This window comes from Saccoglossus kowalevskii, chromosome 9 (assembly GCF_978046115.1).
Source record: "Saccoglossus kowalevskii chromosome 9, keSacKowa6.1, whole genome shotgun sequence".
Taxonomy (NCBI): Eukaryota; Metazoa; Hemichordata; class Enteropneusta; family Harrimaniidae; genus Saccoglossus; species Saccoglossus kowalevskii.
Window position 1 is genome coordinate 36784847 of NC_140649.1, and position 23130 is coordinate 36807976.

Sequence of the window (23130 nt, forward strand, 5' to 3'; positions counted from 1 at the left end):
TTCAACAATGAGCTGTTATCCCGGTCAAACTAGAGTGAATGTGTAAACCCCATTTCAACAATGAGCTGTTATCCCCGGTCAAACTAGAGTGAATGTGTAAACTCCATTTCAACAATGAGCTGTTATCCCGGTCAAACTAGAGTGAATGTGTAAACTCCATTTCAACAATGAGCTGTTATCCCCGTCAAACTAGAGTGAATGTGTAAACTCCATTTCAACAATGAGCTGTTATCCCGGTCAAACTAGAGTGAATGTGTAAACTCCATTTCAACAATGAGCTGTTATCCCGGTCAAACTAGAGTGAATGTGTAAACCCCATTTCAACAATGAGCTGTTATCCCGGTCAAACTAGAGTGAATGTGTAAACTCCATTTCAACAATGAGCTGTTATCCCCGGTCAAACTAGAGTGAATGTGTAAACTCCATTTCAACAATGAGCTGTTATCCCGGTCAAACTAGAGTGAATGTGTAAACTCCATTTCAACAATGAGCTGTAATCCCCGGTCAAACTAGAGTGAATGTGTAAACCCCATTTCAACAATGAGCTGTTATCCCCGGTCAAACTAGAGTGAATGTGTAAACCCCATTTCAACAATGAGCTGTTATCCCCGGTCAAACTAGAGTGAATGTGTAAACTCCATTTCAACAATGAGCTGTTATCCCCGGTCAAACTAGAGTGAATGTGTAAACTCCATTTCAACAATGAGCTGTTATCCCCGGTCAAACTAGAGTGAATGTGTAAACTCCATTTCAACAATGAGCTGTTATCCCGGTCAAACTAGAGTGAATGTGTAAACTCCATTTCAACAATGAGCTGTTATCCCCGGTCAAACTAGAGTGAATGTGTAAACTTCATTTCAACAATGAGCTGTTATCCCGGTCAAACTAGAGTGAATGTGTAAACTCCATTTCAACAAAGAGCTGTTATCCCCGGTCAAACTAGAGTGAATGTGTAAACCCCATTTCAACAATGAGCTGTTATCCCCGGTCAAACTAGAGTGAATGTGTAAACCCCATTTCAACAATGAGCTGTTATCCCCGGTCAAACCAGAGTGAATGTGTAAACTCCATTTTAACAATGAGCTGTTATCCCCGGTCAAACTAGAGTGAATGTGTAAACTCCATTTCAACAATGAGCTGTTATCCCCGGTCAAACCAGAGTGAATGTGTAAACCCCATTTCAACAATGAGCTGTTATCCCCGGTCAAACTAGAGTGAATGTGTAAACTCCATTTCAACAATGAGCTGTTATCTCCGGTCAAACTAGAGTGAATGTGTAAACCCCATTTCAACAATGAGCTGTTATCCCGGTCAAACTAGAGTGAATGTGTAAACTCCATTTCAACAATGAGCTGTTATCCCGGTCAAACTAGAGTGAATGTGTAAACTCCATTTCAACAATGAGCTGTTATCCCCGGTCAAACTAGAGTGAATGTGTAAACTCCATTTCAACAATGAGCTGTTATCCCGGTCAAACTAGAGTGAATGTGTAAACTCCATTTCAACAATGAGCTGTTATCCCCGTAAACCCTGTTAAATGTTCAGTTTATCTTTTCTTTGATTTAAAACAAAAAAATCATGCCATTTTAAAAAAAATTAATGCCAGATAATATCAGTTTGTGATGCCTATTTTAAAACCGGCGTCTAAATTAGAGTATTAAAATTGGCATGTTCTGCACAGTGCCTTGCTGGAAATAAACTGCTATTAAATATAGATGCATCTATCCATGTTAATTATGTGCAGTATTGTTACAGCTGATAATGAGCTACGTAAAATCAACTGTCAACAAAAAATAATGTCACAGTGCAATGACTTTTACCTGTCAAATGATTGTGATGTAGTAGTTGGTACTGTTTCAACTCCTAATTACTCGGTTATGGTCGACTGTGGAATGCCAGCCAGAAAACACAAAATATAGTGGTCATAAATACCATTGAACCACAAAATTTTTAACATGCATGTAGATAACAGTAACAATATTTTCCTCATTTGATGAGTTGTCATATATGGGCAGGCCATACAATGGACCATGTGTTTCATGTATGATGATAAAATATATCTACATTACTTTATTTCATATTAAATTTGATTTTCCCCTTTTTTTAAAGGAATGGATCTCCTTCCAGATGTTTTCTTAGATTCCAGAATTGCACCTGAACATATGTTTCCTTATGTAAAATCTCTGAATTCCAAGCTGTGAAGACCATACACAATGGGGTGTTACTATTCTTCTGATGTTTGCATGTAAACCTACGAGTCACCTGATATGAGACATTATCTCAATATAGGGCACAATACCACATTCAATTGATTTCACATTGGGGAAATGCAAACATTTTGTTTGAATATTGCTAAGTATATATATTTTGAATATTGCTCACTAATCCGAACATATTCGACTGTCAGTTAGCCCAGTTGTTTAGCAAAAATCTATAACATTCGTTTAGTCAAACAGCTTTCAGTTAAAAATCAGTAACATTTTTGTCAGTAGCAATGAACCTTTGTACATAGGTATGGATAATGTACTATTCAGGTCAGAATTAAAAATGTCCACCACAAAAATATCAAGGTTGTATGACTTTCAATCAGTTTAAAATATTATTGACTTACAGATCTTCAACATTAAACATTAATTCTGGTTTCCACTGGTCCTATGAAATGTGATTCTTTCTAAAATATTCAATAGGCAGGAATCAACTTTGATCAGTGCATGGTGCTTTTGATCTATGATCCGATTTGAGATGACCAACACAAAATAATTCTGTTCGAATTTGGTACAGACCTTGCACATAATGAGAACTTGAGGTACATCATTTTTTGAGTCAGGTTCAGAATGCTCGACTGGTGGTTATTTTGTTTTAAAGAATGCAGTTCCAGAAACTTCACACACACATCATATTAGAAAAGTGTTGGTCATTTTGTTTAAGCTAATGCGACTTGGGCAAGAAGATTTTAATTTTAAGAGCTTTGCATTAAAACAATGAGTTCTATTCTTATTTTACATGTTCACATGCATTTAATTTTTTTTATCAGCAAAAACAGTGAAATTAAAAACCTTTTTTTTTCATAATAGTTACAACTACCGGTAGTAAATAAAACAATGTCTCAGAGTTTTCATGTCAATGAACTGCAACCAAACAGGGATAAGGATTGATTTGTGAGATGTGCAGATCCTGCAGCTTTAATGTTTGTACAACATATATTAAACAAGACATGCATGGCACAGTCCCAGTTAGTTATCAAAATTAAGAAATATATTTTTGTTTATAGTAATATAGTTGGAACATAAACATGTCAGAAGTATGGATCCAGAAGATGATGCTTGATTATGATGATTTTTTAACATTAAAATGAGTGACATCTTCTATCTGATCGTCAAGTGAGTACTTGTCTATATTGAGAAATTTTGCTCTGGAACAGCATTTATTAAAACAAAATGGCCACCAGTCGGCCATTTTGAATACATCTATATATCTATAATGAATATATAAAATTTGAACATAAAACAAATAAAGTATATCGGAGATATGGCTCTAGAAGCGCATTCATTTAAACAAAATGGCTGCCAGTCAGCCATTTTCAATTCGAAATAAAAAGACGTGCATCAGGAACCCATAATCTCTAATGTATGTACCAAGTTTGAACAAAATTAATCCATAAACTACAAGATCCAGTTCTGGAATGCCAGAAATGTTTGATTTCTGATGATTTTTTAGCACAAAAATGGCTGCCATTTGGCCATTTTGAATCAGATAGTCAAACCAATATATCTATGTCATGACGTATAATGAAAAATAAAATTTTATCATAATTAGCCAAAGCATGGCAGCGATATATGGCACCATTCGGCCATCTTGAATAAGATCGTGAAACAAATTTATATACATATGTATAATATTATGTATGATGTATGTGTGAAGTTTGATTGTGATTGGTCCAGGCATGTCTAAGATACAGGTTCGGACGCACACACAGACACACAGACGTACAAAGGTCAAAACATACCGTGGTAAGTCCCCGTTTTCGGACTGCATCCAAACTGGGACTAATAAAAGGTCAACATATGTACAACATATATTAAAGGATTGCATTTAAAAGTATATTAAGACCTCATTTCTTAAAATTATGCAATTTACAAATTTTATACCAATTGTACAATAAAAATTTATATAGCTTAGTGAAGTACATGGTTCTAAAATGTCTACTAAAAATACATCAACTATATTAATATAATATTAATTACATCCAAGTTCAACTAATTATTGCTACAATATTTAGATCCTGTGACCAATTCTTTAACAGAATTTAGCAAATAGTTTAGAATTATATTGATAATTCTTGTATTGATTTTTTTTGTTTCAACAACCCATTGCAAACAGTCCCTGCAATATTAGTAATCCCAGTAATATTTACACAGGTAATACATTGCCACCCTGCACTAAATTTGTGTAAATCTGCAATGGTTACTTGTCTATAATGCAATATGTTATGTTTTTAAATTTTAGCAAACTGAGTTCAATTTTCTAGCTGCTCCATGTAATCTTTAGCTCCCTTAATGTCAATCTTATTATACAGATTAAATGACACAGGAATAGGGTCTATGTACCGGGTATATAGCTTCAAACTACATGTACAACTAGAACATTTCATACTATGGAAATTGTAGTTTGAAAGCTACCATTGATGATATTCATCATCCAATCAGAGAACAGATTATTTCACATACATTGTAGCAATTAAATGTAGATTTAAACATGATTCATATACTATATACTTTATACTGTATTCACACTATTAGTAGTTATTGTTCACAGTTGATAAAATGTTACTTATTATCACCTTTACGATTTACCTATTCAGTGCATGCACTACTAATAGTGCAAATACAGTACAACACAGATGTCCGCCGCATCATGTCTGGTATAAGGGTTCCATGTGATGTATACAGCATGTTTTGTGTGTGATGCTTCAATGCATTCTAGATGAAACTCAAAAGATGAACCATGATATAAGATATCATTTGTATCTCAAAGGATAACATTTTGTCTTCTTGTTCACTTTCCACAATGATTTTTCCAAATACCAAGCCCGCCAATTTTCTGATCGGGATCCCCTAGCCTGTAGATTTCCTGATCAATATTGTTTCTAGCTCTGATTTCATACTCATCTCTGAACTCCTTAGTTGCATAGATATTTTTTCTTTGTAAGAAGCTTTTTAAAACCTGTAGAATAGAAAGCATTAGAAAAAGTGTAACCCTTTGAGCACCAGGACATGTAATCTTTTCAACATCAGAACGTGTAACCCAATCAACATGCCAAGTCAGACATAATCAGCTTGGTCATTTCTGAGAATACTATCAACATACCAAGTCAGACATAATCAGCTTAGTCATTTCTGAGAATACTATCAACATACCAAGTCAGACATAATCAGCTTAGTCATTTCTGAGAATACTATCAACATACCAAGTCAGACATAATCAGCTTAGTCATTTCTGAGAATACTATCAACATACCAAGTCAGACATAATCAGCTTGGTCATTTCTGAGAATACTATCAACATACCAAGTCAGACATAATCAGCTTGGTCATTTCTGAGAATACTATCAACATACCAAGTCACACATAATCAGCTTAGTATTTTCTGAGAATACTATCAACATACCAAGTCAGACATAATCAGCTTAGTCATTTCTGAGAATACTATCAACATACCAAGTCAGACATAATCAGCTTAGTCATTTCTGAGAATACTATCAACATACCAAGTCGCACATAATCAGCTTAGTCATTTCTGAGAATACTATCAACATACCAAGTCAGACATAATCAGCTTGGTCATTTCTGAGAATACTATCAACATACCAAGTCACACATAATCAGCTTAGTATTTTCTGAGAATACTATCAACATACCAAGTCAGACATAATCAGCTTGGTCATTTCTGAGAATACTATCAACATACCAAGTCAGACATAATCAGCTTAGTCATTTCTGAGAATACTATCAACATACCAAGTCACACATAATCAGCTTAGTCATTTCTGAGAATACTATCAACATACCAAGTCAGACATAATCAGCTTAGTCATTTCTGAGAATACTATCAACATACCAAGTCAGACATAATCAGCTTGGTCATTTCTGAGAATACTATCAACATACCAAGTCAGACATAATCAGCTTGGTCATTTCTGAGAATACTATCAACATACCAAGTCACACATAATCAGCTTAGTATTTTCTGAGAATACTATCAACATACCAAGTCAGACATAATCAGCTTGGTCATTTCTGAGAATACTATCAACATACCAAGTCACACATAATAAGCTTAGTATTTTCTGAGAATACTATCAACATACCAAGTCAGACATAATCAGCTTGGTCATTTCTGAGAATACTATCAACATACCAAGTCAGACATAATCAGCTTAGTCATTTCTGAGAATACTATCAACATACCAAGTCAGACATAATCAGCTTAGTCATTTCTGAGAATACTATCAACATACCAAGTCAGACATAATCAGCTTGGTCATTTCTGAGAATATTATCAACATACCAAGTCAGACATAATCAGCTTGGTCATTTCTGAGAATACTATCAACATACCAAGTCAGACATAATCAGCTTGGTCATTTCTGAGAATACTATCAACATACCAAGTCAGACATAATCAGCTTAGTCATTTCTGAGAATACTATCAACATACCAAGTCACACATAATCAGCTTAGTCATTTCTGAGAATACTATCAACATACCAAGTCAGACATAATCAGCTTAGTCATTTCTGAGAATACTATCAACATACCAAGTCAGACATAATCAGCTTGGTCATTTCTGAGAATACTATCAACATACCAAGTCAGACATAATCAGCTTGGTCATTTCTGAGAATACTATCAACATACCAAGTCACACATAATCAGCTTAGTATTTTCTGAGAATACTATCAACATACCAAGTCAGACATAATCAGCTTAGTCATTTCTGAGAATACTATCAACATACCAAGTCACACATAATCAGCTTAGTCATTTCTGAGAATACTATCAACATACCAAGTCGCACATAATCAGCTTAGTCATTTCTGAGAATACTATCAACATACCAAGTCAGACATAATCAGCTTGGTCATTTCTGAGAATACTATCAACAAACCAAGTCACACATAATCAGCTTAGTATTTTCTGAGAATACTATCAACATACCAAGTCAGACATAATCAGCTTGGTCATTTCTGAGAATACTATCAACATACCAAGTCAGACATAATCAGCTTAGTCATTTCTGAGAATACTATCAACATACCAAGTCACACATAATCAGCTTAGTCATTTCTGAGAATACTATCAACATACCAAGTCAGACATAATCAGCTTAGTCATTTCTGAGAATACTATCAACATACCAAGTCAGACATAATCAGCTTGGTCATTTCTGAGAATACTATCAACATACCAAGTCAGACATAATCAGCTTAGTCATTTCTGAGAATACTATCAACATACCAAGTCAGACATAATCAGCTTAGTCGTTTCTGAGAATACTATCAACATACCAAGTCGCACATAATCAGCTTAGTCATTTCTGAGAATACTATCAACATACCAAGTCAGACATAATCAGCTTGGTCATTTCTGAGAATACTATCAACATACCAAGTCACACATAATAAGCTTAGTATTTTCTGAGAATACTATCAACATACCAAGTCAGACATAATCAGCTTGGTCATTTCTGAGAATACTATCAACATACCAAGTCAGACATAATCAGCTTAGTAATTTCTGAGAATACTATCAACATACCAAGTCACACATAATCAGCTTAGTCATTTCTGAGAATACTATCAACATACCAAGTCAGACATAATCAGCTTAGTCATTTCTGAGAATACTATCAACATACCAAGTCAGACATAATCAGCTTGGTCATTTCTGAGAATACTATCAACATACCAAGTCAGACATAATCAGCTTGGTCATTTCTGAGAATACTATCAACATACCAAGTCAGACATAATCAGCTTGGTCATTTCTGAGAATACTATCAACATACCAAGTCAGACATAATCAGCTTGGTCATTTCTGAGAATACTATCAACATACCAAGTCAGACATAATCAGCTTGGTCATTTCTGAGAATACTATCAACATACCAAGTCACACATAATCAGCTTAGTATTTTCTGAGAATACTATCAACATGCCAAGTCAGACATAATCAGCTTGGTCATTTCTGAGAATACTATCAACATACCAAGTCAGACATAATCAGCTTAGTCATTTCTGAGAATACTATCAACATACCAAGTCAGACATAATAGGCTTAGTCATTTCTGAGAATACTATCAACATACCAAGTCAGACATAATCAGCTTAGTCATTTCTGAGAATACTATCAACATACCAAGTCACACATAATCAGCTTAGTCATTTCTGAGAATACTATCAACATACCAAGTCAGACATAATAGGCTTAGTCATTTCTGAGAATACTATCAACATACCAAGTCAGACATAATCAGCTTAGTCATTTCTGAGAATACTATCAACATACCAAGTCACACATAATCAGCTTAGTCATTTCTGAGAATACTATCAACATACCAAGTCAGACATAATAGGCTTAGTCATTTCTGAGAATACTATCAACATACCAAGTCAGACATAATCAGCTTAGTCATTTCTGAGAATACTATCAACATACCAAGTCACACATAATCAGCTTAGTCATTTCTGAGAATACTATCAACATACCAAGTCAGACATAATCAGCTTAGTCATTTCTGAGAATACTATCAACATACCAAGTCAGACATAATCAGCTTAGTCATTTCTGAGAATACTATCAACATACCAAGTCAGACATAATCAGCTTAGTCATTTCTGAGAATACTATCAACATACCAAGTCACACATAATCAGCTTAGTCATTTCTGAGAATACTATCAACATACCAAGTCAGACATAATCAGCTTAGTCATTTCTGAGAATACTATCAACATACATAAAGTATTAGCATTACATAATGGTTATAAAATAATTGCTAGTCATTTGTCAACTAACCTCAATTCTCCTTTCTCTGTATTCTTTTTCTGGAATATGAATATATTCTTGTCTGATGGCATTTGCATAACATATATACTCTTCTTGCGGCCAACCGAGGACAGCCATATCAAAGTCCAGTAAATAATGCTTGTCTTCAGTGCCAAACCTGTGAATTACACAAGCCATGTTAAAATACACTGTATACCATGTTTTTTTCAAGTTTAAAATTAGGCCCCAAATGTACGTAACACACAGCAGGGGAAAATATTGCTGTCAACTGAACAATATTTTTAAATATGAACATAAGGCGTAATGAACATTGGGACCTTCAGGTATTTGGGGTTCAACAGAAATGCATGGGAAAACTAATTTACAGAATTACACAATCAATGACAAAAAACTAATTGTCGTCTGCAGTGGCTTGCTAATGAATCTGAAAATGTCATCGATCCCCAAAATGTAATCTGGTTTACGGCACTAAGTGGCGTTTATATACTATTTAAATTCTGTCAATTGAGGCAATCATATACTGTAAAACATGTCTTTTTAGCTTACATGTTATTTTAGTTAATTAACCTAATCAATACTTTCGCTAATTCAAGATGTCGCTACCATAAAATAAAATTTATTCTCACAATGAGATTGTTAACACTTTAGCTAAATTACGATTCTGATATAGCTATTTCAATGTGTTTTACAGTATATCAACATTTTTGCTAACAAGAAACTACATGAATAAACCTCACAACCTTAAAGTATGGTCGAGAATTTGCTTCATGTATCTATGTATCTATAATAGCTGTATGCTAGTTCCAGGGCACCTTTATACTTACACTAAAATGTCTTTATGTGTATTTATAATAGCTGTATGCTAGTTCCAGGGCACCTTTATACTTACACTGAAATGTCTTTATGTGCATCTGTAATAGCTGTATGCTAGTTCCAGGGCACCTTTATACTTACACTGAAATGTCTTTATGTGCATCTGTAATAGCTGTATGCTAGTTCCAGGGCACCTTTATACTTACATTGAAATGTCTTTATGTGTATTTATAATAGCTGTATGCTAGTTCCAGGGCACCTTTATACTTACACTGAAATGTCTTTATGTGCATCTGTAATAGCTGTATGCTAGTTCCAGGGCACCTTTATACTTACACTGAAATGTCTTTATGTGTATTTATAATAGCTGTATGCTAGTTCCAGGGCACCTTTATACTTACACTGAAATGTCTTTATGTACATCTGTAATAGCTGTATGCTAGTTCCAGGGCACCTTTATACTTACACTGAAATGTCTTTATGTGCATCTGTAATAGCTGTATGCTAGTTTCAGGGCACCTTTATACTTACACTGAAATGTTTTTATGTGCATCTGTAATAGCTGTATGCTCGTTCCAGGGCACCTTTATACTTACACTGAAATGTCTTTATGTGCATCTGTAATAGCTGTATGCTAGTTCCAGGGCACCTTTATACTTACACCGAAATGTCTTTATGTGCATCTGTAATATGCATCTTGGTAAGTAGAATCATAGTATTCACATCTTTACAAACCACTTCTTTATCTTTTAAATATATTTTGGCAAATTCATTGAACATTTCAGCACTTTTTTCTTCATTGTCTCTTGATTTAGGATTGTAAACCACGCTGTTTGTTGGAGAGAACATCACATTAAATAAATCTTACTTTCTATAATCAGTGATTTGAATTATAAAAGTGGAATGAACTGCTTTTTTAACCAATTAATTTTCCCAACACAAGTTCATTCAGGCCAATTCACATTCGTCCCATGAGGTGATTCGTCACATTTCACATTCGTCCCATATTTTTTTTTTTTTTGGTCAGCATTACGATCTTTTGGAAGGGTGATGTCAATTTATATGTTTGTGTGCAAGAGGTTGACATCGACATGCTATGTCTTGTCGGTTCACCTTGTAGGTTCAGCCAACTATATATAGTTACTGACACACTTGCTATATACCCATAGGGAGCCCAGGCACTACATGTATAATCAACTGTATGCAGACTCTACAAGCAGGGGGGAGGCGGTATTGGCTGTTATCTAGTGTAAGAAATAGACAAGAAATGAAAGCTCCAGCAAGCTCACATTTTTTAAACTAGAAAAAACAGATGAAAATAAAAATAAATTAAATCTGTAAAAAATACCAGCTTGAAGAATATTATTTGCTCTTTCAAATTTCGCTAAAGCCTTACCTATATCTTACTGATATCCCTAAGAATAAATCAAGAAAACTACATTTACGAATATTCTAACGCTCAACGGAATGCTCGGCACAGTTGCAGGCATGACCTATTCAGAATGTGTCAAGAATCAATCATAAGTTGTGAATGGTATAACCCAAAGTTGACAAAAACAAAATGGCGTAATGAACAATTACGCATAGATGATGACGAGCATGTGGACAGTTTGTTGTTCAAATCTTTTTCTGCTTACTGGGCGAGTTTGTAATGGGCCAATCTTAAATCTGACAAATCTACTTTGGGAAAAATCTACTTGTGGGACGAATTAACTTGTGGGACAAATGTGATTTGGAATGAAACGACCGTCCCTTGTTTTCCCTGTGTGTGTGTGTCTGGCTGTCTAGGTGTTTTTACCCCATATGTGTTCAGCTGTCTAGGTGTTTTCACCCCATGTGTTCAGCTGTCTAGGTGTTTTTACCCATATGTGTTCAGCTGTCTAGGTGTTTTTACCCATATGTTCAGCTGTCTAGGTGTTTTACCCCACATGTTCAGCTGTCTAGGTGTTTTACCCCACGTGTGTTCAGCTGTCTAGGTGTTTTACCCCATATATGTTCAGCTGTCTAGGTGTTTTACCCCATATATGTTCAGCTGTCTAGGTGTTTTACCCCATATATGTTCAGCTGTCTAGGTGTTTTACCTCATATATGTTCAGCTGTCTAGGTGTTTTACCCCATATATGTTCAGCTGTCTAGGTGTTTTCACCCATATGTGTTCAGCTGTCTAGGTGCTTTACCCCACGTGTTCAGCTGTTTAGGTGTTTTACCCCACGTGTTCAGCTGTCTAGGTGTTTTACCCCACGTGTGTTCAGCTGTCTAGGTGTTTTACCCCATATATGTTCAGCTGTCTAGGTGTTTTACCCCATTTGTGTTCAACTGTTCATTTGGGATATAAAATGTCAACTAAATTCAGGTCATGAAATAGTTTTATATAAATAAAGATTTAAAAAAAATGAATCATGATGGTGAAAAAACAACTAATCCCAATGTTTTTCCTTCGTGTATTAAGTTTTGATATAGCATTGCACAACAGTACTAAAATTTATGATAATAATTCCAATACAAGAAAATAAATACATCATTTATCATTTACCAAAACTGTTTTGACAATACTATTTTTGCACTATTTTTGCAGTGTTTTGAATATATTCACATGATTTTATATTCCCACATACCATGATTTCACAGGTAATGGGTGTTAGGTTATTTGTAAATAAAACAATGAAATATATTTCGGGGATTTCAATGTATAAAAGTCTTCTAAGAAAAATGTTTCTTTAAATTTATGAAACATTCACATTTTTTCTTGGAAACTCTCAATTTGAAATCAAATTAGCACGGCGATGCAGATATTATATATTTTCAACAACTTCATTCAAATAGCTATGCTAAGAATATTCTGCACTGTGAGACCAAGAGTACACATCCTGTTAGAACTTTACCATGGGTTTTATTCACTGATAGCTAGGAAATGCACCAAAGTAAATCACAGTGCAGTAGTGCATATTGTTGTTTTAAAGTGCCTGTGCAATGTCCACCCTCACGTTTCACATTTTAGATCTGTGTCCCACTGAAAAGCGTAGTTATTGATTTTTTTGCTGAAAATGATTACTCGTATTCAAGTAAATTTGGGATATTTCTCGTGTTGTAGCCACGCCCACCTATCGTGAAACGGTCGACTGTTTCCGGATTTCCGACTCTCGCCGAAAGTGCGCCACCAAATGACAAAGTGTGAGAGGAAGTCATACGCCTGAGCCGTAATAACACTGGTCGTTCAGTACACTTTTAAACGATATACATTTTTCGGTCGGCGTTTTTTCTTTTCTTTTTTTTTGTCTATTTTTTTTTTTTTTTTGAGATAGAGTTTTTAGATGTTGTGTTGTGGGCAGTTGCAGTGAAACGTATAGCCATAGTGTATGTATTCACACGTTTCTAATCGATCCGAAGGTGCGACATCACTTAACCTTAGATTCATTCAACTGTCCTCGTCCATAAAAAAAACGACTAGGTTTAAAGAGAAACGCCGACAACGTAAACCTGGCGCAACACTTTTGAAAGAAATAGATTCCGGACCAGCCCATGATCACCGAGGCGGATTTCAGAAGAGAGAGAGACGTCCGGCAAGTGTTTCAAATCAGTTGACTTTTTTTGCGATCCTGATTATCGTTCTATAGAGACCATTTAGTCCCTGTTAAGTAAAAGGTAGCAATAATTTTGACAGTGACACGAAAACGAAGAGTCGGACAAACAGGAAATTACACAGCCCTTAGACACTGCTAACTGTTTTCATTTTCGAAGGCTAAAAGTTTCTGAATTGTTTGGTGTTTGGTGTTGAATGTCGAATTCACACCTCTGTTCTTTTTTACCTCCATGCTTGCAGCTTGAGCTGCGTAATAATTTATGAAATAAGAATCCGGGCTTGGTCAATGTGTTTCCACCAAATAAAGTTTTAATACGATGTTATAATTATGACAATCACGCCATGGATCAAGCTGACTCGAATCCACTCTGAATTTATCTGTATGTGTCTCGATCTCGATTACTAGTATTTTTGTTATCCAATTAAACGCAGCTTTTAACGCACATGCCCTCGCCGTGACCCGACGCGTTCACCTATTACAACAAAATGTCAATTTATTTCCACGCGGCTGTCATTTATTTAGTAACTGTGATTTGTCGTTTTTTAATTATTTTATAGTGATCACTATAGTCTAGAGTTTAGAATGTCAAAATATGTTTTCTTTTATTTTAATTTTGAAAGTTTTACTCAGACGATCGATGAAATAAAACAGTGTAGTGACGTGCCTAGTAACCTGCTAAATAACGAGATAATTCCGACATCAAATTCTATTTTGTCCAGCAACAGTGTACAAACGTGCGCCGGTGTCGGTGACGATCACGGTGACCAGCTACACCAGAACGGACATATTTCGCATCTAACTCAACCCCTTGAAACAAAAATTGATACTATGTGTTTATTATGGTCCATTCTTCCTCGACGAACAAGTACATAAGTGACAATATAGTCAAAGACGAGAAAACTGCACAAGAAATTTGCCTTATTTACACGTATCGGCAATGCAAGCTGCCATGCGACTTCCCCTTCTGACGTCACAAGGGGAATTTCTGTATGCGAATGAGAAGCTAATGAGGAGCCTCGTTTTAAAATACACAAAAATAAAGTTGCCGTAGACTGAGTTTAAAACACATTGTTTTCACTTAATAAAAATAATTCATGCTTAGAAACATAAAAATTAATAATATTTATGTATCAATTGATAATTTTAGGCGTGAAAATAGCAGCCATTTCACAGGCACTTTAAGGTAGAGATGCAGGTTTGTGGGCACTTGGAAGTGAAATTTTTTTTTTTTGGCTTTTTATTATCCAAACAGTCTTGGCTATAGACTGTTAAAATTTTGTAGAATTGTGAATAGTGAAACATACTCAAAAAACGATTTTAAAATATAGATAACACGTGCAAACATTCTCTCTTTTGAATACTTAGCAAGATTTAGCAAGGCTGTACATAAATATTAAAAAAGAAACATGATGAAAAAAAGAAATGACGAGATCTCCATATTATGTACTATATTTAACTTTTAACAAAACGATAATACATTTAAATTTGGAACTGTTACAGCCATTTTAATTATGAGCATTAGCAAAATTCTTACTGAGTGAATTGTTATGCAAATTAGCAATTATCTCAGCTTCTTTTTAGTGCACATCCCAGAACTTAAAAAAAATAGCTCCTAGACGCTTTGACCTTTTGTTTTGAAATTTTCACAAATGATTGACAATGTGTTTATCTTTAAAACGCCGTCGGGGCATTGTTTTTGGTTGAACAGTGTTACAACAATCGTACAGACAACTAGCCTGGGTGTTAATTTATGCATAAACTTGAAGTAGTGAAATTTGAGCTGCTGCCCTGCAAAATTGACAACTTGTAGACAGTTTTCAAGACGGCGCTTTCTTCATAGTAAACAGATGTACCCACAAACCAATTTTGACAGGAAACAGAAGCATGGTTCAGGAGCTATTTTTTTTAAATCACTTTTGACCAAAAAAGCACATTTTTATGCATATTTCAAACTACAGTGATAAATAAAAAAATATACTAAAAAAATTTTAAAATTCATACAATAAGCTTTTCGAAAATATATAGTTTTGTGGACAAAGGAGGTCATCTTGGTTTCCTAATTAACTAATTAAAATACCTGTCATGTAAACTGCATCTCTACCTTAAGTCAGTATATACATGTATATTGGTTTCTTACGTTCACGGGATATTAACACCATCTGTTTCAAAAATTACTGTATAATTACAGTTATTGATATGCGTTAAAATACGCATGGGTGGATGGTTTAAATATCAGCGTATTTCTATTCACGGGATATATACTATAATGAACTATAATGATAGTCAACAACAGGTTGGAAAAAGCATTTAAATATTAAAACTCACTCATGAAAGAATATCGCCCACGAAACAGTTTCCGGTGATTGTAGCTTATCTTTATGTTGATCAAAATGTGAAAACATGTCATTTATGTGGCATAACGAGTGATATGAACGACCTTGTTCGCTATATTTTGATTTGACCAAACGCCACCATACTTGTGAACTTGGTTGTCGTTCCAGCCACCGAGCCTGTAATCGTTGCTCCACCACGTTCATTTGATAGTATACGACCCTCCTGACCAGAAGCACACTGAAAGTACTGAAGATGGTCACTACTGCACTAAAATACAACGATTTCTTTTGTAAATACTGAAATAAACATGGCTTTTGATACATCATACGCGAATGCCATGTCATCTGGAAGCGCTTACCGTCGCCATTGTTGTTTTCATTGACCCCGCCCTCAGCGGCGACCTTTGATACATATCGATCGTTGTGTCGTCACCGGAAGCGCTGTCCCAGCACAATCGGTGTAGAAGACGCCGAACTGCAGCGTCAATGGAGTCTACAAGTTTCTGACATTTAACGAAAAAAATGTTGCTCTGTTTGATTAAATGGAATATTTCCGATGTTACTACACTTTTTTACCCTCATTGTGGCACTGACATTTATCCATATTTGTGAAAACAGTAACATTTTATTTCATCTTTAGAAAAAGAGCATTTCTATCAAGTTCTATCTTAACGCGCGGCAGTCGTCGCGCTGCGCATGTGCGACATTTTTGTTGATAAACATTGATTTTTCCTCAAATGGAAATCACAAGTATGAGGTTTGACCTGGGCGCGACTTGCACTAATTACCGTTGGTGACTCCTTCGATACCTTCCAACCACCTAAAAAATATCTAATTAAAGTTTCGTAACATCTCAGTTTGTACACGTTGATCTGCGCAGCAGTCAAAGTCGTCATCTTTGTTTATACGAGACCCATATATCTCGCGCATGCGCGGCGCGACGACTACACCTTTTAAAGCGCGGTAGTTATATTATTATTATTATTATTATTATTATACTTTATTTCAGACTCAAAGGTCCATAGAGAAATTACAACAGAAATAACATTATTTATAAAGAAGGCGTCTATAATTGCGCCAAAAACTAGACCTTAGGAATAAATCACTATTTATACAAATATCAATTATACTATTGTCACTCTGAAACAATCGCTGTTTAAAATTGTACAATGATTTTCTATGAAGTGTTGAAAAATTTAAAATGTTTCTTCTGACACAATTACCACTTGCACTACTCGACCTCTCTAATTTAAAAATCAACCGAAGTGCATTGTTGTACGCTACATGCAGAGCACGCATCTGTTTAACAGTATAATTGCTCCATACATTTAAGCAATAGTTACTATATAAAAATGAGCGAAAAAGAGTACATTTCACATGTTCCGAACACTTCCCAAAGTTCCTCAAAAGAAGATTTTCCCTTGCATAAATTGACCTGAGTTGTCTACGCATGTCTCTAGCATCATCTCCAGAGGCTGACACTATGTATCCAAGGTACTTTATATCATCAACAAATTGTAATGGTTTGTTATACAAATATACAGAAGGAACTCTGGTTTGTTTCCAATATTTTGGGAAAAAAGCCATACATTTTGTTTTTATTGGATGAAATATAATATCATGGCGTGTACCATACTTATAGATTCAGTCCATGGAATGGGTGCAACCCATATTATAGATCCAATCCATGGAATGGGTTCAGCCCATATTATAGATCCAATCCATGGAATGGTTGTAGCCCATATTATAGATCCAATCCATGGAATGGGTACAGCCAAAGGTACATTACTTGGGGTTTGCAACGCGCATAGTACTGTATGGTGACATCATGCCAAGATCCTATTCAAGTCTTATCTCGTAGATAGCGAGACTGATGCTACTACCTTCTGACATGACATAGGCGGTTTGTAATAAAACAATAAAACATGTATTACCACATTCATAGTGAAAAAATGTAATACATCGAAAATGTATAGAAAATATAGTTATCGTAATCCGTCATGTCGTGAGCAGCTATTTTGATCCACCTGGACATCCCAGTATCGTAGTTACCTCGGGCATGCGCATTCGCATTTTTTAGTTGGAACGCTTATGCGAGAGCGAGATTGTAACGGGATCTTGGTATCATGTCACCGTAGTTACAAACCCCAAGTAATGTACCTCTGGTACAGCCCGAATTATAGATCCAATCCATGGAATGGGTGCAGCGCATATTATAGATCCAATCCACGGAATGGGTGCAACCCATATTATAGATCCAATCCATGGAATGGGTGCAGCCCATATTATAGATCCAATCCACGGAATGGGTGCAACCCATATTATAGATCCAATCCATGGAATGGGTGCAGCGCATATTATAGATCCAATCCATGGAATGGGTACAACCCATATTATAGATCCAATCCATGGAATGGGTGCAGCGCATATTATAGATCCAATCCATGGAACGGGTGCAACCCATATTATAGATCCAATCCATGGAATGGGTGCAACCCATATTATAGATAAAATCCATGGAATGGGTGCAACCCATATTATAGATCCAATCCATTCCAATGTGTGCAGCCCATATTATAGATACAATCCATGGAATGGGTGCAGCCCATATTATAGATGCATCCCATGGAATGGGTGCAACCCATATTATAAATACTATCCATGGAATGGGTGCAACAAATATTATAGATCCTATAAATGGAATGGGTGCAACCCATATTATAGATCCAATCCATGGAATGAGTGCAGCCCATATTATAGATGCATTCCATGGAATGGGTGCAACCTATATTATAGATGCATTCCATGGAATGGGTGCAACCCATATTATAAATGCATTCCATGGAATGGGTGCAACCTATATTATAGATGCATTCCATGGAATGGGTGCAACCCATATTATAAATCCATTCCATGGAATGGGTGCAGCCTATATAATAGATCCAATTCATGGAATGGGTGCAGCCCATATTATAGATCCAATCCATTCCAATATGTGCAGCCCATATTATAGAAAAAATTCATGGAATGGGTGCAACCCATATTATAGATCCAATCCATTCCAATATGTGCAGCCCATATTATAGATAAAATCCATGGAATGGGTGTAGCCCATATTATAGATGCATTCCATGGAATGGGTGCAACCCATATTATAAATCCTATCCATGGAATGGGTGCAACAAATATTATAGATCCAATCCACGGAATGGGTGCAGCCCATATTATAGACCCAATCCATGGAATGGGTGCAGCCCATATTATAGACCCAATCCATGGAATGGGTGCACCCCATATTATAGATAAAATCCATGGAATGGGTGCAACCCATATTATAGATCCAATCCATGGAATGGGTGCAGTCCATATTATAGATCCAATCCATGGAATGGGTGCAGTCCATATTATAGATCCATTCCATGGAATGGGTACAGCCCATATTATAGAGCCAATCCATGGAATGGGTGTAGCCCATACTATAGATCCATTCCATGGAATGGGTGCAACCTATATTATAAATCCTATCCATGGAATGGGTGCAACCAATATTATAGATCCTATCCATGAAATGGGTGCAGCCCATATTATAGATCCAATCCATGGAATGGGTGTAGCCCATACTATAGATCCATTCCATGGAATGGGTGCAACCTATATTATAAATCCTATCCATGGAATGGGTGCAACCAATATTATAGATCCTATCCATGGAATGGGTGCAACAAATATTATAGATCCTATCCATGGAATGGGTGCAACCCATATTGTAAATCCTATCCACGGAATGGGTGCAGCCCATATTATAGAGCCAATACATGAAATGGGTGTAGCCCATATTATAGATCCAATCCATGGAATGGGTGCGCCCCATATTATCGATTCATTCCACGGAATGGGTGCAACTCATATTATAGATCATATCCATGGAATGGGTGCAGCCTATATTATAGATCCAATCCATGGAATGGGTGCAGCCCATATTATAGAACCAATCCATGAAATGGGTGTAGCCCATATTATAGATCCAATCCATGGAATGGGTGCACCCCATATTATAGATTCATTCCACGGAATGGGTGCAACCCATATTATAGATCCAATCCATGGAATGGGTGCAACTAATATTATAGATCCAATCCATGAAATGGGTGCAGCCCATATTATAGAACCAATCCATGAAATGGGTGTAGCCCATATTATAGATCCAATCCATGGAATGGGTGCACCCCATATTATAGATTCATTCCACGGAATTGGTGCAACCCATATTATAGATAAAATCCATGGAATGGGTGTAGTCCATATTATATATCCAATCCATGGAATGAGTGCAACCCAGATTATAGATCCAATCCATTCCAATGTGTGCAGCCCATATTATAGATAAAATCCATGGAATGGGTGCAACCCATATTATAAATCCTATCCATGGAATGGGTGCAACAAATATTATAGATCCTATCCATGGAATGGGTGCAACCCATATTATAGATCCAATCCATGGAATGGGTGCAGCCCATATTATAGATGCATTCCATGGAATAGGTGCAACCCATATTATAAATCCATTCCATGGAATGGGTGCAGCCTATATTATAGATCCAATTCATGGAATGGGTGCAGCCCATATTATAGATTCAATCCATTCCAATATGTGCAGGCCATATTATAGATAAAATCCATGGAATGGGTGTAGCCCATATTATAGATTCAGTCCATGAAATGGGTGCAGCCCATATTATAGATCCATTCCATGGAATGGGTGTTACCCATATTATAGATCCAATCCATGGAATGGGTGCACCCCATATTATAGATAAAATTCATGGAATGGGTGAAACCCATATTATAGATGCATTCCATGGAATGGGTGCAGCCCATATTATAGATCAATTCCATGGAATGGTTGCAACCCATATTATAGATCCAATCCATGGAATGGGTGCAACCCATATTATAAATCCAATTATGGAATGGGTGCAGCCCATATTATAGATCCATTCCATGGAATGGTTGCAGCCCATATTATAGAGCCAATCCATGGAATGGGTGTAGCCCATATTATAGATCCATTCCATGGAATGGGTGCAACCCATATTATAAATCCTATCCATGGAATGGGTGCAACCCATATTATAGATACACTCCATGGAATGGGTGCAGCCCATATTATAGGTCCATTCCATGGAATGGGTGCAACCCATATTATAGATCCTATTCATGGAATGGGTGCAACCCATATTATAGATCCAATCCACGGAATGGGTGCAGCCCATATTATAGATCCAATCCATGGAGTGGGTGCAGCCCATATTATAGATGCACTCCATGGAATGGGTGCAGCCCATATTATAGGTCCATTCCATGGAATGGGTGCAACCCATATTGTAGATCCTATCCACGGAATGGGTGCAACCCATATTATAGATCCAATCCATGGAGTGGGTGCAGCCCATATTATAGATCAAATCCATGTAATGGGTGCAACCCATATTATAGATCCATTCCACGGAATGGGTGCAACCCATATTATAGATCCAATCCATGGAGTGGGTGCAACCCATATTATAGATCCAATCCACGGAATGGGTGCAGCCCATATTATAGATCCAATCCATGGAATGGGTGCACCCCATATTATAGACCCAATCCATGGAATGGGTGCAGCCCATATTATATATCCAATCCATGGAATGGGTGCACCCCATATTATAGACCCAATCCGTGGAATGGGTGTAGCCCATATTATAGATCCATTCCATGGAATGGGTGCAACCCATATTATAAATCCTATCCATGGAATGGGTGCAACCCATATTATAGATGCACTCCATGGAATGGGTGCAGCCCATATTATAGGTCCATTCCATGGAATGGGTGCAACCCATATTATAGATCCTATCCATGGAATGGGTGCAACCCATATTATAGATCCAATCCACGGAATGGGTGCAGCCCATAATATAGATCCAATCCATGGAATGGGTGTAGTCCATATTATATATCCAATCCATTACAATGGGTGCAGCCCATATTACAGATCCAATCCATGGAATGGGTGCAACCCATATTATAGATCCAATCCATGGAGTGGGTGCAGCCCATATTATAGATCAAATCCATGTAATGGGTGCAACCCATATTATAGATCCATTCCACGGAATGGGTGCAACCCATATTATAGATCCAATCCATGGAGTGGGTGCAACCCATATTATAGATCCAATCCACGGAATGGGTGCAGCCCATATTATAGATCCAATCCATGGAATGGGTGCACCCCATATTATAGACCCAATCCATGGAATGGGTGCAGCCCATATTATATATCCAATCCATGGAATGGGTGCACCCCATATTATAGACCCAATCCGTGGAATGGGTGTAGCCCATATTATAGATCCATTCCATGGAATGGGTGCAACCCATATTATAAATCCTATCCATGGAATGGGTGCAACCCATATTATAGATGCACTCCATGGAATGGGTGCAGCCCATATTATAGGTCCATTCCATGGAATGGGTGCAACCCATATTATAGATCCTATCCATGGAATGGGTGCAACCCATATTATAGATCCAATCCACGGAATGGGTGCAGCCCATAATATAGATCCAATCCATGGAATGGGTGTAGTCCATATTATATATCCAATCCATTACAATGGGTGCAGCCCATATTACAGATCCAATCCATGGAATGGGTGCAACCCATATTATAGATCCAATCCATGGAATGGGTGCAGCCCATATTATAGATCCAATCCACGGAATGGGTGCAGCCCATATTATAGATGCACTCCATGGAATGGGTGCAGCCCATATTATAGGTCCATTCCATGGAATGGGTGCAACCCATATTATAGATGCACTCCATGGAATGGGTGCAGCCCATATTATAGGTCCATTCCATGGAATGGGTGCAACCCATATTATAGATCCTATCCATGGAATGGGTGCAACCCATATTATAGATCCAATCCACGGAATGGGTGCAGCCCATAATATAGATCCAATCCATGGAATGGGTGCATGTAGTCCATATTATATATCCAATCCATTACAATGGGTGCAGCCCATATTACAGATCCAATCCATGGAATGGGTGCAACCCATATTATAGATCCAATCCATGGAATGGGTGCAGCCCATATTATAGACCCATTCTATTAGGAACACGTCACCGTACTGAGACCGCTTCTACGATTTTTATCTTTGGTGTCTTCAAAAAGTTTCTTCAATTTCCATTGGATCTGTTCAGTCGTTTTTGTCGCATAATTTCTTACGCCATTGTTTCCCGTTGAGCTTCCAATCTATCGAAGTATTTCTTTAC

General features: G+C 36.7%; 1 protein-coding gene across 1 annotated transcript; it reads right to left on the reverse strand.

Annotated features, from left to right (window-relative positions):
* Positions 1 to 2565: 2565 nt before the first annotated feature.
* On the reverse strand, positions 2566 to 16147 carry LOC144357037 (uncharacterized). The gene is made up of 4 exons (XM_085503466.1): positions 15787 to 16147; positions 10542 to 10709; positions 9077 to 9224; positions 2566 to 5223 (listed from the first exon to the last, which is right to left on the reverse strand). The coding sequence occupies exons 1-4, from the start codon at positions 16137 to 16139 to the stop codon at positions 5056 to 5058; spliced, it is 837 nt and encodes a 278-aa protein (XP_085359592.1). The 5' UTR covers positions 16140 to 16147; the 3' UTR covers positions 2566 to 5055.
* Positions 16148 to 23130: the final 6983 nt, after the last annotated feature.

Bases quoted from the DNA above. Each gene is read 5' to 3' on its own strand.
- LOC144357037 (XM_085503466.1), bottom strand. From the start codon at position 16,139: ATGACATGGCATTCGCGTATGATGTATCAAAAGCCATGTTTATTTCAG. The intron at 10,710-15,786 runs GTGAGTTTTAAT...TCCAACAAACAG, and splicing joins TGGGCGATATTCTTTCATGA to CGTGGTTTACAATCCTAAAT. The intron at 9,225-10,541 runs GTAAGTATAAAG...TGTAATTCACAG, and splicing joins GCACATAAAGACATTTCGGT to GTTTGGCACTGAAGACAAGC.